This window comes from Meles meles, chromosome 9, assembly GCF_922984935.1.
Source record: "Meles meles chromosome 9, mMelMel3.1 paternal haplotype, whole genome shotgun sequence".
Taxonomy (NCBI): Eukaryota; Metazoa; Chordata; class Mammalia; order Carnivora; family Mustelidae; genus Meles; species Meles meles.
This window is the reverse complement of record NC_060074.1, coordinates 66,745,805-66,762,923: the sequence shown is the minus strand read 5'-3', so window position 1 is coordinate 66,762,923 and position 17,119 is coordinate 66,745,805. Positions and strand designations below refer to the sequence as shown.

Below are 17,119 nucleotides of genomic sequence, written 5' to 3'. Positions count from 1 at the left end.
AATAAGAGATGAGGAAGGATGGGCGCCTGGGTGGCTCAGTGGTTTAAGCCACTGCCTTCGGCTCAGGTCATGATCTCAGGGTCCTGGGATCGAGTCCCACATCAGGCTCTCTGCTCGGCAGGGAGCCTGCTTGTGATCTTTCTCTGACAAATAAATAAATAAAATCTTAAAAAAAAAAAAAAAAAGATGAGGAAGGACACTATATCATACTCAAAGGGTCTGTCCAACAAGAAGATCTAACAATTTTTAAATATCTATGCCCCTAACGTGGGAACAGTCAACTATATAAACCAATTACTGACAAAATCAAAGAAACACATCAACAATAATACAATAATAGTAGGGAACTTTAACACTCCCCTCACTGAAATGGACAGATCATCCAAGCAAAAGATCAACAAGGAAATAAAGGCCTTAAATGACACACTGGACCTGATGGACATCACAGATATATTCAGAACATTCCAACCCAAAGCAAAAGAATACACATTCTTCTCTAGTGCACATGGAACATTCTCCAGAATAGATCACATCCTGGGTCATAAATCAGGTCTCAACCAGTATCAAAAGATTGGGATCATTCCCTACATATTTTCAGACCACAATGCTCTGAAGCTAGAACCCAATCACAAGAGGAAATCTGGAAAGAACCCAAATACATGGAGACTAAACAGCATCCTTCTAAAGAATGAATGTGTCAACCAGGAAATTAAAGAAGAATTGAAAAAATTCATGGAAACAAATGATAATGAAAACACAATGGTTCAAAATCTATGGGACACAGCAAAGGCAGTCCTGAGAAAGACAAGCCTTTCTCAAGAATAAGAAAGGTCTCAAATATACAACCTAACCCTACACCTAAGGGAGCTGAAGAAAGAACAACAAAGAAAGCCTAAGCCCAGCAGGAAAAGAGAAATAATAAAGATCAGAGCAGAAATCAGTGAAATAGAAACCAAAAAAAAACAAATAGAATAAATCAACCAAACTATGAGCTGGTTCTTTGAAAGAATTAATAAGATTGATAACCCCCTGGCCAGACTTCTCAAAAAGAAAAAGAAAGGACCCAAATAAATAAAATCATGAATGAAAGAGGAGAGATCACAACCAACACCAAAGAAATACAAACTGTAAGAACATATTATGAGGAACTCTACGCCAACAAATTTGACAATCTGGAAGAAATGGATGCATTCCTAGAGACATGCAAACTACCACAACTGAACCAGGAAGAAATAGAAAACCTTAACAGACCTATAACCAGTAAGGAGATCCAAAGAGTCATCAAAAATCTCCAAACAAACAAAAGCCCAGGGCCAGATGGCTTCCCAGGGGAATTTTACCAAACATTTAAAGAAGAATTAATTCCTATTCTCCTGAAACTGTTCCAAAAAATAAAAATAGAAGGAAAACTTCCAAACTCATTTTATGAGGTCAGCATCACCTTGCTCCCAAAACCAGACAAGGATCCCATCAAAAAAGAGAATTACAGACCAATATCCTTGATGAACACAGATGCAGAAATTCTCACCAAAATACTAGCCAATAGGATCCAACAGTACATTAAAAGGATGATTCACCATGACCAAGTGGGATTTATTCCAGGGCTGCAAGGTTGGTTCAACATCTGCAAATCAATCAATGTGATACAATACATTAATAAAAGAAAGAACAAGAACCATATGATACTCTCAAAAGATGCTGAAAAAGCATTTGACAAAGTACAGCATCCCTTCCTGATTAAAACTCTTCAAAGTGTAGGGATAGAGGGCACATACCTCAATATTATCAAAGCCACCTATGAAAATCCCACCGCAAATATCATTCTCAATGGAGAAGAACTGAAAGCTTTTCCGCTAAGGTCAGGAACACGGCAGGGATGTCCATTATCACCACTGCTATTCAACATAGTACTAGAAGTCCTAGCCTCAGCATTCAGACAACAAAAAGAAATTAAAGGCATCCAAATCGGCAAAGAAGAAGTCAAACTCTCACTCTTTGCAGATGATATACTATATGTGGAAAACCCAAAAGACTCCGCTCCAAATCTGCTAGAACTTGTATAGGAATTCAGTAAAGTGTCAGGATATAAAATCAATGCACAGAAATCAGTTGCATTTCTATACACCACAACAGGACAGAAGAAAGAGAAATTAAGGATTCAATCCCATTTACAACTGCACCCAGAACCATAAAATCCCATTTACAATTGCACCCGAAACCATAAGATACCTAGGAATAAAGCTAACCAAAGAGGAAAGTACTCATGAAAGCATCACAATTCCGGGCTTCAAGCTCTACTACAAAGCTGTCATCATCAAGACAGCATGGTACTGGCACAAAAACAGACACATAGATCAATGGAACAGAATACAGAGCCCAGAAATAGACCCTCAACTCTATGGTCAACTAATCTTCGACAAAGCAGGAAAGAATGTCCAATGGAAAAAAGACAGCCTCTTCAATAAATGGTGCTGGGAAAACTGGACAGCCACATGCAGAAAAATGCAACTGGACCACTTCCTTACACCACACACGAAAAGAGACTCAAAATGGATGAAGGACCTCAATGTGAGAAAGGAATCCATCAAAATCCTTGAGGAGAACACAGGTAACAACGTCTTCGACCTCAGCCACAAGAACATCTTCCTAGGAACATCGGCAAAGGCAAGGGAAGCAAGGGCAAAAACGAACTATTGGGATTTCATCAAGATCAAAAGCTTCTGCACAGCAAAGGAAACAGTTAACAAAACCAGAAGACAACTGACAGAATGGGAGAAGATATTTGCAAACGATGTATCAGATACAGATACAGGGCTGTATCCAAAGTCTATAAGGAACTTATCAAACTCAACACCCAAAGAACAAATAATCCAATCAAGAAATGGGCAGAGGACATGAATAGACATTTCTGCAAAGAAGATGTACAGATGGCCAAGACACATGAAAAAGTGTTCCACATCACTCGGCATCAGTGATGTGGAACATCAAAACCACAATAAGATACCACATCACACCAGTCAGAATGGCTAAAATTAACAAGTCAGGAAATGACAGATGCTGGCGAGGATGCGGAGAAAGGGGAACCCTCCTAACTGTTGGTGGGAATGCAGGTTGGTGCAACCACTCTGTAAAACAGCATGGAGGTTCCTCAAAAAGTTGAAAATAGATCTACCTTACGACCCAGCAATTCCACTTCTGGGTATTTACCCTAAAGATACAAATGTAGTGATCCGAAGGGTAACGTGCACCTGAGTATTTATAGCAGCAATGTCCACAACAGCCAAACTATGGAAAGAACCCAGATGTCCATCAACAGATAAATGGATAAAGAAGATGTGGTGTATATATATATATATATACACACACACACACAATGGAATACTATGCAGCCATTGAAAGAAATGAAATCTTGCCATTTGCAACGATGTGGATGGATCTAGAGGGTTTTATGCTGAGCAACATAAGTCAATCAGAGAAAGACAACTTTCATAGGATCTCCCTGACATGAGGAAGTGAAGATGCAACGTGAGGGGTTTGGGGGGTAGGAAAAGAATAAATAAAACAGGATTGGATTGGGAGGGAGATAAACCATAAAAGACTCTTACTGTCACAAAACCAACTGAGGGTGACCAGGGGGAGGGGGTGAGGGAGAGGGTGGTGGACATTGGGAGGGTGTGTGATATGGTGAGTGCTGTGAAGCGTGTAAACCTGGTGATTCACAGACCTGTGCCCCTGGGGCTAATAATGTATTATATGTTTATTAAAAAAAAAAATCCATGTATAAATGGATTCATGGAGTTCAAACCAAAGTGACTCAAAGGTCAACTGTATATTTAACTGAATAGTATATAGATAGGTATGTAATATGATGGCAGGAATGAAGATTGTAGAGTCACGGTAAGTTCCATAGTGAACTTACAAGGCATGCACTTTCCCTCAAAGAGTTTAAGATCTATTTAGAACATCAGACCAACAAGTTGTGCATTCAATAGCAAATAGCATCAGAAAATATACACTTAAGTAGTAAATTGTATAAGGATCTAGAAGAGAGTACGGCCAATAAACAAAAGAGTAAAGTAAAAAGGCTTTCAAGAAGTAAAGTCAGTTCCGCTGTTACACAACTTATGGATTCCTATATATCATTGTGCTGTATATGAAAAATTACACAATAAAAACTACATGGCTTATGGGAGAAATGGGGAAAGGGGTACAAAACTCAGAAACTTCAATGATATAAAAAATAGGACAGGAAACTAATAAAATGGCAGCAGGGTTTTACACATGTTAAATGGTTAATACATAAATACAACAATAAATGTGGCACTTCATTTGGAAAAAACCTAGGGTGGGGGGCTTGGGTGGCTCAGACGTTAAGCATCTGTCTTTGGCTTGGGTCATGATCCCAGGGTCCTGAGATCAAGCCCCACATCAGGCTCCCTGCTTGGCCGGAAGCCTGCTTCTCCCTCTCCTACTCCCTCTGCCTGTGTTCGCTCTCGCTGTGTTTCTCTCTGTCAAATAAATAAAGCTTTCAAAAAGAAGAAGAAGAAAAAGAAGAAACCTAGGGTTCACTTGTGGCAATGAATATTAGGGGGCTATCACTTGTGAGTTACTGTAAAGATAGTGAAAGAAGGGTGAGCTAAAATCAGATGGAAGGTTTCAGCAATAGATTGTGCTTGGGTGTGACTCATAACACAAGTAATTAACTGTGATAGTTTAGTTGATGTTAAAGTGTGTGTAATGTATAATTTTTGTGTATTCCTGTGAAGCTGTTCACCTGGGTGTAATTTCTGCATTTACCTAATGCTTCTTGTAAACAAGATCATGTATAAGCAAAAGTCAAAAGAGGTTTACATTCAAATTGTTTTCTAATACACCAATTGAATAAAACAAAAACATGTTTTCAAACAGAATAGGAGAACTAACTATATTATACTAAGACTTCATAGGAGTAGGAAAAGTGGGAAGCAGTATCTGTACTCATAAAATGCTAATAAGCACTGAACAAAAGTCCCCTTACAGGTGTAATTAAGAATGAATAGACAAAACCAAGTTGGTAAAAGACCTGCACTCTGAAACTATAAAACACTGATGAAAGAAACTGAAGATCAAACAAATGGAAAGACAGTCCATGCTCAGGGTTTAGAAGAACAGTAACCATTAAAATGTCCATACTACCCAAAGCAATCTACCTATTTAATGCAAATCCTTCTGAAATATCAAGAACTTTTTTCACAGAATTGGAAACACAATCCTAAAAATCCTAAAACCAAAAAAGACCCTCAACAGTCAAAACAATCTTGAAAAAGGACAAACTGGAGGCATCACAAACCCAAATTTCAAGATTTTCAAAGCTATAGTAATCAAAACAGTATAGCAGTGGTCCCCAAACAGACACAGAAATCAACAGAACAGACAGTTCAGAAATAAACCCGCAGTTATATGGTCAATTAACCTATGCCAAAGGAGGCAAGAATATACAACAGGAAAAAGACAGCGTCTTCAGCAAATGGCACTGGGAAAACTAGACAGCTACGTGTAAAAGAATGAAACCAGACCACTTTCTAACACCGTACACAAAAATAAACTCAAAATGGATTAAGGATCTAAATATGAGTTTTGAAGCCATACAAATCCTAGAAGAGAGCATAAGCAGTCATTTCTCTAACATCAGCCATAGCATCTTTTTTCTAGAAAAGTCTCTGGAGGCAAGGAGAACAAAAGCAAAAACTATTGAGATACATCAAAATATAAAGCTCCTGCACAGCAAACAATCAACAAAACTAAAAGACAACTAACTGGGGCACCTGGGTGGCTCAGACAGTTAAGTGTCTGCCTTCGGCTCAGGTCATGATCCCAGGGTCCTGGGATCGAGCCCCACATCGGGCTCTCAGCTCAGCAGGAAGCCTGCTTCTCCCTCCCCCACTCCTCCTGCTTGTGTTCCCTCTCTCCCTGTGTCTGTCAAATAAATAGATAAAATCTTAAAAAAAAAAAAAAAAAAGACAACCAACTGAACGGGAAAAGGTATTTGCAAATGACATATCCAATAAAGGGTTAGTTTCCAAAACATATAGAGAACTTACACAACTCAACACCAAAAAACCCAAATAATCCAATTAAAATTGGGCAGAAGACATGAACAGACATTCCTCCAAAGAAGATATCCAGATGGCTAAGACACATGAAAAGATGCTCAACATCACTCATTATCAGGGAAATGCAAAACAAAACCACAATGAAGTATGGACTGACTGATCATCTTTGGGAGAAGCTACACTGAAATCTTGATGTAATGTTGATAGCAGATTATAATAAAATGAATACTGTGACAAAAGATAAGCTAATAAAATAAAGAAAAAAAATACAATGAAGTATTACTTCAGATCTGTCAAAATGACTAAAATCAAAAACACAAGAAACAAGTGTTGGTGAGTATGTGGAGAAAAAAGAAACCTCATGCAATGATGGTGAGAATGCAAACTGTTGCAGCTACTCTGGAAAGCAGTATGCGGGTTCCTCAAAAAATTAAAAATACGATTATCACATGATCCAGTAATTCCACTACTGGGTATTTACCACCAAAATACAAAAGCAGTAATTTGAGAAGATATAGAAATCCCTGTTTATTGAAGCATTATTTCAAACAGTGAAATTATGGAAGCAGCCCAAGTGTCCACTGACAGATGAATGGACAAAAGTGTGGCATATATGGAATGGAGTATTACTCAGCCATAAAAAAGAATTAAATCTTGTCATTTGCAACAACATAGAGAGATCTACAGGGCATAATATTAAGTGAAATAAGTCAGTCAGTGAAAGACAAATACCGTATGATTTCACTCTTGTGGAATTTAAGAAACAAAACAAATGAACAAGAAAGACAAATCAAAAAACACCTCCTTTTAAACAGTGAACTGATGGTTACCAGAGTGTGTGTGTGGGGTAGGGGGTGGGAGTGGGATGAGTCAAATAGGTGAAAAGAATTTAAAATACACTTATCATGGGGCGCCTGGGTGGCTCAGTGGGTTAAAGCCTCTGCCTTCGGCTCAGGTCATGATCCCAGGGTCCTGGGATCGAGCCCCGCATCGGGCTCTCTGCTCTGCGGGGAGCTTGCTTCCTCCTCTCTCTCTGCCTGCCTCTCTGTCTAGTTGTGATTTCTCTCTGTCAAATAAATAAAATATTTAAAAAAAAAATACACTTATCATGATGAGCACTGAGTAATGTATAGAATTGCTGAAGCACTATATTGTACATCTGAAACTAAGAGAATACTATATATTGATTACACTGGAATTAAAATAAATCAAGTTCTGAAATTTCAGAAAGAAAAAAACAGTATAATGGGTAAAAGAATAGAATCAGTTCATGTAACTATAAATGTTTTTTTTAAAAAAGATTTTTTTTAAAAATTTATTTGACAGAGATCGAAAGTAGGCAGAGAGGCAGGCAGAGAGAGACAGTGAAGCAGGCTCCCTGCTGAGCAGAGAGCCCAATTCGGGGCTCCATCCCAGGAGGCTGGGATCATGACCTGAGCTGAAGGCAGAGGCTTTAACCCACTGACCCACCCAGGCGCCCCACTATAAATGATTCTTAAATTAAAAGACGCTAGAGGCGCCTGGGTGCCTCAGTCAGTTAAGTATCCAACTCTTGGTTTCAGCTCAGGTCATGACCCCAGGGTCATGAGATGAACCCTGGAATCTGCTTAAAGATTCTCTCCTCTGCCCTTCCCCAACCGACTGCTAAAAATAAATAAATCTTAAAAAAGAAAAAAAGATGCTAATATCAAACACCTTAGAGAAATGCCAATTAGTGGTGCCTGGGTGGCTCAGTTGTTAAGCACCTGCCTTCAGCTTGGGTCATGATCCCAGGGTCCTGGGATCAAGACATGTGTCAGGCTCCCTGCTCAATGGAGAATGCTTCTCTCTCTCTCACTCCCCCTGCTTCTGTTCCCTCTCTTGCTATCTGTCAAGTAAATAAAATCTTCAACAAAAAATTAAATAAAGAGAGAAATGCCAATTAAAACTAGCTGAAAAAAAAAATCCCACCTATTACTAGGCTGACAAAGATTAAAGAGTTTGACAATACTTGGCTTTGCAAAGTATATAAGGGGAATTAATTTTCTTATATTCAAAGGCAGTGTCTACCAAAATTACAAATGCATGACCCCTGTAATCTATTAAACCCATTTTTAGGAATTTATCCTCTGTAATTTATTAATTCCATTTTAGAAATATGACCAAAATTCACATACATTTAGAATGATACACAAAATGTGGGAATGAAAACTGATGGGCAGAGAATGGAAGGAGACTTTTCATTGACTATCCTTTCTGGCCTCTAAATGTTAAATGAAATGAATATATTTAAATTTAAAAAATTGTAGATACTGAGGTGTCTGGGTGGCTCAGTTGGTTAAGCAGATTCCTTCAGCTGAGTTCACAATCCAGGGGTCCTGGGATCGAGCACGGAGTTAGGGTCCCTGCTTAATGGAGAGTCTGCTTCTGCCTCTCCCATTGCCCCTGACTCGTGTTCACTCTCGCTTACTCTCTCAAATAAAATCTTAAAAAATAATAATAAAAAGTTAAAAGTGTAGATATTTTAAAACTTCCAAGTTGGACAACAATGGTTTCCATCCTGCAAAAAATCCTCCTATACTTGCCTAACCACTTAACAATCTGTTCCAAAATATCTGTAATAAACACGTAAGTATTCTTAAGGTCAAATTAAATACTACTCGAAGCAAAATGACAAGGCAAGTTAAAAATCATAATAGATGAAAAGGAATTACAAAGAGTAATAACAATTTCAACTTTGGGGCCATATCTGGATAATTTTTTTAGATTATGTAGTTTGCTTATCATCAGGAAAAAGAACTTCCAAAACCTATTCACAGACCATTTTGGGGGCTAGGGTAGGGTGTAGTGTAATCTTATTAATTAGGTATTGACTCTACTAGTATGATATTAAGGTAAAACAAAAACAAAAACAAACAAAACAAGCTCCAGAACATTTTGCTTCTAAAAATCTCAGGTTAAAAAAAAAATGCTGCCTTATTCATTTTTATTTAAGATCTACAGATTTTTCATCAATGAATTTCATGTGAAACCTTTGTACTGAAGTAAATTTCTAGGGCACCATCAAATACAATTCAAGAACAGAACAGAAATTAAAGAACAGAACTACTAAAATAGGTCTCCACTAGGTATTTTCATTTCATATTACTGGTCTCATCTAACACTTGCTAAATTTAATATCCCATTATTTTTCAGTAAAAGTGCCATCGCCACTGCCCCCAATTCCATGTTAAGGGCAATGAATGGGAGGGATCCTGTTGCTATACAAATGAGTCTCTGTATTCTTTACCATCTATTGAGTACAAGATTCACTAGCTGCTTCCCTTGCTCTGTTCTTTGTATATTGTCAGGCAACGTTTCCTACCACATATATGCAGAATTTCTTCTCATATAACTATTTATTGTCGTGTTGCCACAACTCAGCACTCGTGTTTCTGTAATGTAGCAACGGCCCCCTCTGCATGGTCAAGGTATACAGACCTCTATTTAAACAACTCTATTTAAACAAGAGTCAAGCAAACTCTCAAAAGACCATGACCTGAGGTCCTGCCAACTCGTGAAAAACTAGTAAGTATCTTGACTGAGGTAGTGGTTTTATTCTTTGGTGGTCTGTGTTCTATCCTCTACTCTGCCCCATGACAGTCTCTACAAAAACGCAGTTTTTATTAGCTTCCAGTGTTCAATTTCTGCATCTTTTGGAAGGTTCTTCTTGACTGTGAACCTTCTCAGGTACAGCCAACTAGCTACAAAAAGCAGAATTTCCAATCTTGCAACAGCAAAGGGAGAAAGGCCCAAGAAGATTGCCCAGACTCACCAAGACCATATACAGGTGGGCCCAGACAGTCAGAATTCTTCAGAAGTCTTTTTGTTTTCTTTCAGGAAGTTAGAAAAAGAAAAGAAAGATTCTGTATTTATTTCTTTTTAAACTGGGGTGTAAATCTCTCAAATAAGGTTTTAAATGTAATGATGATGAACACCACCGTGTTGCATAAAACTGTTTCCAATTTAAAACTGTAAGGAGGCCATCAATTTATAAACTGGATGTGAGATACAGCTCCACCTAAAAAAAGATTATATAGAGGCATGACAAAATCTATTCTAACCAATGTTCTGAATGGTAACTAAAGGACTGTAGGGTAACAGGTTCCAAACCATGTGACCTCGAATATAAAGATCTTTTCATATTTCCACAGTATGGTCCAGAACAGAGTAAGAATGGAAGCTATGGCTCAAAACAAATCTGACCTTTTCAGGAACTCCTGGGCAGACACTAATAAAGGGCCAAATGTATGCCCCCTGCCACCCCTCCAACTGCTGAGAATGATAAGGGCAAGGTATGCTTCCTTAGCACAGTAGGATACTACATCAACTTTCGGCACAACTTCCTGGTCATAATGGCATAGGTAAAATTAGCATTTATCTCTATTAAGTGAAAATACATCAAAAAGACATGAGACATAAATAACAACATATAAAAAGTGACCGTCATTCACTTTCTCTTTCAGCACATATTCAAACATTGACATTTTATTATCAAAAGACTCTTTACACCAAATTTATTAGAGGATCTATGATAACTGCTTATGGTTTAAAAGGTAAGTTTTTTAATTACCTCAATTTCTTTCTAAATATATAAACGACAGTATCCTTAACTTTTATAAGCGGAGAATAGATCCTAACACAAGAGATCTTACAGACTACAAACTACAAGAGATCTTACAGACTACAAACTACAAGAAAAAAAAAAGAGGATAAAAGATAAAGATTTCCTAGATGATATGGGAAGAAGTAATGCCTTAAACAAAAATGTTCCAATTGTACTAACAACACTCTTAAGAAATAAGTATCTGTACCAGCGTCCAAAACTTGCAAACATCAGAGACTGCTTTTTAGTTTTTAATTTTCTAAAAAATTAAGTTATTCAGCAATACCTCACTCTTTATTGGATCCTCAAAAACACAAGGCATACATTATGCATGTTGTTTGTACATACAGACAGATAGCCAGGCTCATGAACACCAAGAAGTTATATAAACACTCCCATTATGAGCTGCAGCATACTCCTGCAATGGTTTACAAGGTACATACTTGATGTGAGAGAAGAAAATGAAATCATCTGAACCAAAGTGGAATAAAGAAACAGAAAATTAAAAATAAGTCTTCTCTATGACAATATCCGGTCTTTTTAAATTAAAACAAATGTGTATATTTCTAAATGATACGAAGAAATTAGTATACCTAAAACTTGAGAACAGAATGTTCTACTTACGGCAATTCTGAAAGGGATTTGTTGAAGACTTTAATGCATTAGCAATACATAATAGAAAAAAGTTCTAAATATGGAGCCAGCAAGCTTAGGTTGGAAGCTTAGCTCCCTGATGTGGTAAGCAACTTAATCTTCCAACCATCTTCACTTGTAAAATGGGGGAAATACTACCGGGTTGATGTGAGGATCACAAAAAATTACAGATGACTCTCACATTTGTTAAACATGAAAAACTATTGGTATTATTATTTCCTAGACTAGTTAGAATGGGTAGAATAAAGTCCATTTATTATTTTATTGTTTTTACCACAGGTAATCTCACGCTGTATTTTTAGAATAACAGACCCAGTATCTGTAATAAATGGTAGCAGTTACATATTTCACAAATATAAACACTTAAAATACTCAATTAAAACAAAGTTCTTACCATTCAGATAGTATCATATCAAACTACTGGTCATGTTAACTTCAAAAGTTCTGGTCTAAGAAGTTTCTCAAAAATGCCAAGTGCTTCTGAATCTCAGGAGTGCATGAAGGGAAAATAATTTATTCCCCAGTTTCGTGTCTATATTATTCTCTTCAACTGTTATCTTCCCCCTCACTGTGTCTTTCTCTAGAAGAGTATTTATTTACCATGCTATTTAGACAACTACCATCAAAAAAACAAAACAAAGCGGAAGGATAAATTACAACAAGTACCAAGAAAATTAAGTAATTCCATGGTAAATGAACAAAGTATAAAGATAAAATACATTTAAAAAACAAAACTGCCTGATATTTATATTCACATTAGTATAAATTTCATGCCAACTATTTAGAATGTCTCTGCTCATTTTGTATGCATAAGAATTACCAGAAGTATGTACTTATTTTCTTACCTTTAGATTTGGGAATTAGCTCTCCACAACTGAGTATCCGCACCTCAGCAAATGGTTTGCTGGCTGCATCTGTTTTCTGGTTTTCTATCTCTCTCACAACTTCTTGACCAGATATCACTTGCCCAAAAACAACATGATGCCTAAACAGTCAATTGTAAGATGATCAAATAACAGCTTTTAATTTTAACATTAATTTAAAATGGTCAAGAAATAAAAATAACCTTTACCCATCTAAGTGAGGAGTTGGCTTCGTTGTTCTTTGGAAGTCATCAGATAGAAGAATAAAAACAAAGTCAGAGAAAAACAAAGTTAGAATCTCTAAAAAGGAAAAGAAAATAACTGCATTGGAAACAAAGTTGCAAAGAAATCATATGCTATTTTAACATAATAGAATTTTATTACATTAACCTTAAGTAGAACAAATAATGCAAGATGCCTTTTACATAATCTATTTTCAAAAACTTATTCTGATCATAAAATGAATACCTACTCATTGCTGAAAACTTACAGGTAATTAAAGTTGACATTTTGGTGTCATTTCTATCCATCTATGTTTCTTGCATGTGACTGGATTCTTACTGAATATTCATAGGTGTACAAAGTTCTACAGTTGTATAATGTTCTATTGTATGGACAGACCATAATTTATCAAGATTCTACCAGCTTATAGGTTTAAATGTAAATTGCAGTGCTTTTCAACCTTAACATTTTAAACAGTTACAGCATAGGTCACCCCCTTATCCATGGTTTTGCTTTCCACTGTTTCAGTCACCTACAGTCAACTGCAGTCAATCGCAGCCCAGAAGCAAAGAATCCTCTTCACATACTGTCAGTTCAATAGTAGCCTAATACTACTAATAGTAGTCACAATGCCTGTTAGTCACCTCATCTCATTTTTTTCTAAAGATTTTATTTATTTGACAGACAGAAAGAGCCCACACAGGGGGAGCGGCAGGCCCAGGGAGAAGGAGAAGCAGGTGTCCTGCTTAGCAGGGAGCCTGCCATGGGGCTCAATCCCCGGACCCCAGAATCATGACTTGAGCTGAAAGCAGACGCTTAATCAACTGCGCCACATAGGCACCCTTCACCTCACTTCATCAGGTAGGCATTTTATCATCTCACATCATCACAGTAAGGATGAGTACAGTAAGATATTTTCACAGCAACCACATTCATGTAACCTTTGTTACAGTGTATTAGTATACTTTATTTTATTACTATTGTTGTTAATCTCTTACTATCCCTAACTTATAAACTAAACTTTATCTGCAGTTTCAAGCATCCACTAGGGGGTCTTGAGACGTAATCCCTATGGATAACGTTTAGAAGGTCCTCACACATGTTCTGTTGGACCAGAAAAGAAACGGTCCTTATGGTGTTTATAAAATTTTCAATTAGTTGCCAAGATTCAAAATTTTGAATACTTTCAGACCTTTTTTGGAAAGCTGGAAGGTGTGGCATCTGGCATATGGCAATAATGGGTCAGGCTGATTATCCTTGTCTTTTTAATACATGGATTAATAGTTTAGGTTCTTGTCCCAGCAGGCTTTATTTGCTTGTTACTTGCCTAAGACCTGAGGACTTCTGAATTTTTTAGCCCTGATAAACAAGGAAACTTCACAATGAAGAAAGAGATCTGGATTAAAACTTTAGACAAAACTCGGGATGTCTGGGTGGCTCAGCTGATTAAGCACCTGCCTTTGGCTCAGGTCATGATCCCAGGGTCCTGCTTCTCCCGCACTGTCATTCTCCCTGCTTGTGCGCGCACTCTCTCTCCCTGTCAAATAAATAAAATCTTTAAAAAAAAAAACAAACAAAACTTTGGACCAAAGTAAGCAAAAAGTCCAACAAATGAATAATATTTTAAAATTCTTTTTTCCACTCCACACATTGCTTAAAGCTCTATAGGTAAGAAGACTGGTATTTGAGCAGCTATGAAGATATACTGCCGTAATGACTGAAGATGAGCATTGTATATCATTTATTATTATTTTTTTAAGATTTTATTTATTTTTTGACAGAGATCACAAGTAGGCAGGCAGAGCGGCAGGCAGAGAGAGGAAGGGAAGCAGGCTCCTTGCTGAGCAGAGAGTCTGATGCGGAGTTCGAACCCGGGACCCTGGAATCATGACCTGAACTGAAGGCAGAGGCTTTAATCCACTGAGCCACCTAGGAGCCCCTCATTTATTATTTTAAAGAATCATCAAGAAAGACATTAGAAGTTTGGAAGGAGGAACACAATTTAAGCTAACCTTCGGTTAAAGCCCACACAATACTAATGAAAAAAATTCAAACATGTAAATGTATTTTTAAAAGATTTTACTTTTACAACCAACCTATTATTGTTTTCTGACTCTAACAGCTATGCTCAACTGAACCTGCTTAAACCATCTAGAGATATAAAAACCTATATGTATATATGTGTTTGTATTACATATTTACATTCAATGTATATATACAATTTGCATTTAGATTTAGTCAATCTTTGCTTCACAGATACATGTGCCAAGTTCACTTGCCTCTAGAATTTACTTGTAACCCCTAAACCAATACTCTATTTTCATGGTCATTCCCAGATTGGTTATTTAAAAAAAAAAAAAAGTATTGACAAGGAGTACAAAAACTCGAACTCTTGTAGAGTGTTGGTAGGAAAGTAAAATGATGTGGAAAACAGTTCAGTGGCTCCTCACAAAACTAACTACAGAATTACCATAGTATTCAGCAATTCCACTTTTTGGTATACACCTAAAATTGAGAAGGGACTCACACAAATATGGGTATGCCAATGTTTGCTGCAGCACTATTCGTAATAGCCAATAGGTGGAAACAACCCAAATGTCCACCAACAGATGCATATGAATAAACTAAACATGGTATGTACATATAACGGAGTGATATTCAGCCATAAAAAAGAAAAAGTTCTGATACATGCAACAACATGGTTGAACCTTGAAAACATGCTAAATGAAATAAGCTTGACACAGAAGGACAAATATTGTACGGTTCTGCTTGTTTCTCTAGAATAGGCAAATGCACATAGATAGAAAATAGAGGTTACCAGGGGCTGAGGGTAAAAAGAAATGGGTTAATTTCTGGGGCAATGAAATAGTTTTGGATACAGTGGTAACAGCTCCAGTACTGTGAATATAATTAATACAATTATACACTTAAAAATGGTTAAAATGGCAAATTTTATATCATATGCGCTGCCACAATAAAAAATAATTTAAGATTAAAAACTGATGTTTTTCTCCTTTAAAAACAATAATCTACAGAAATTAAAGAAGGGCTACCTAGAAATTAAGAGATAAGAAAAAAATCAACATATAGAGGGAAGGTTCTGAAAATATACATGAAAGATTACATAAACTTAACAGAGAGGTTTTGGTTAGCACAGGAAAGATTTTTCTTAAAAAAAAAAAAAAGAAAGAAAGAAAAGGAAAAGGAAAACAAATGATAATACTAAGTGTTGTTGAGAATCAGGTGACAGTAGAACTTTGCATACTGCTGATACCAGAGTCCAGTAGCAATAAACCTATAAAGGCTTAAAAATGCACAAACAGGGGTGCCTGGGTGGCTTAGTTGGTTAACCATCTGACTGGCTCGGTCATGATCCCAGAATTCTGGGATCAAGCCCCCTTCTCCCTCTACTTCTGTCCCTCCTCTCTAGTTGTGTTCTCTCTCGCAAATAAATAAAATATTTTTTTTAAAAAGTGTAAACATTTCACTAAGTAAACTCCTAGCAGTTTATGTAAAATAATTAAAGATGCATCAAACAGGTATAACAATGTTCACTGCAACAGTTCGAAAACAAAGAAGCGAGTCAAATGTTTAAAAATTAGGTAAATAAAGCATAATACATCCAAATAATGGAGTCACATGTAGTTATTAAAAATGTTAATACTTAGGGCGGTGCAGAGATTTATATTGCATCCAAAAATTGATTATAGAGTATATGCAACATTTATTTATTTAGGATTTTATTTGTCAGGGAAAGAGAGAGAGCATAAGCAGGGGGAGCAGCAGGCTGAGGGAGAAGCAAGCTCCCCACTGAGCAAGAAGCCCAACACAGAACTCTATCCCAGGACCCTGGAATCATGACCTGAGCTGAAGGCAGACACTTAACTTACTGAGCCACCCAGACACCCATGTATGCAACATTTACTTTCATTTTTAATGCAGAGAAAGCTACCCTGGGGATGGGAATGTTACTACCTGTGTTCTAACTTTTTCTACAACCAACACGATATAAATTGTTTTCATTTAAAAAAATCAGAAAAATCCCCACATAAGCAACTGGTTTAATCAGCCAGAGTATATTCACACAATATTATGCAGCTGCAAAAACAAATGAAAAGGATCTCTATGAAATGACATGGAATGATTTCCAGGATATAGTGGTAAGTGAAAAGAGCAAAACACAGTATATAGTATATACTATCCATTATGTAAGAAAAAAGGGAAAATAATATATATTTATCTGTGCTTATCTTTATTTAAAAAAAAAATAGAGGAAGGGGTGCCTGTGTGACTCAGTTAAGCGTCTGCTTTCAGCTCAGGTTAGATCTCCAGGTCCTGGGATCAAGCCCCTCATCAGGCTCCCTGTTCAGTGGGGAGTCTGCTTCTCTATCTTTCTCTCCCCCCCCATCCCTCGCCACCACTCATTCTCTCTCTTCCAAATAAATAAATAAAATCTTTAAAAAAAAAAGTACAGGAAGATAAACCAGAATCTAATGAGGTTGGTTACTAAAATGGATGGGTGGGAATAGGATGAAAAAAATGAGGAATGACAATGGGGTGAAGAGTTAGGTGGGAGTGACAGTTTCAGAGGCATTCTTTTTGAATCACATGTTTTATAAACAAAAAAACAAAAAACAAATCAAAACCAGGTGAGTGAACAAAAT

At 36.9% G+C, this 17,119-nt stretch overlaps 1 protein-coding gene across 3 annotated transcripts in view; it reads right to left on the bottom strand.

Annotated features, from left to right (window-relative positions):
* Nucleotides 1-17,119, bottom strand: part of PPIG (peptidylprolyl isomerase G) — a 57,476-nt gene that overhangs the window by 18,341 nt on the left and 22,016 nt on the right. For all 3 annotated transcript variants that reach the window (XM_046019052.1, XM_046019053.1, XM_046019054.1), the window contains exons 8-9: nt 12,443-12,472; nt 12,216-12,355 (exon numbers count right to left, since the gene is read on the bottom strand). In XM_046019052.1, the coding sequence (XP_045875008.1) occupies nt 12,216-12,355; nt 12,443-12,472 (170 nt within the window). The remainder of the gene's footprint in view (nt 1-12,215; nt 12,356-12,442; nt 12,473-17,119) is intronic.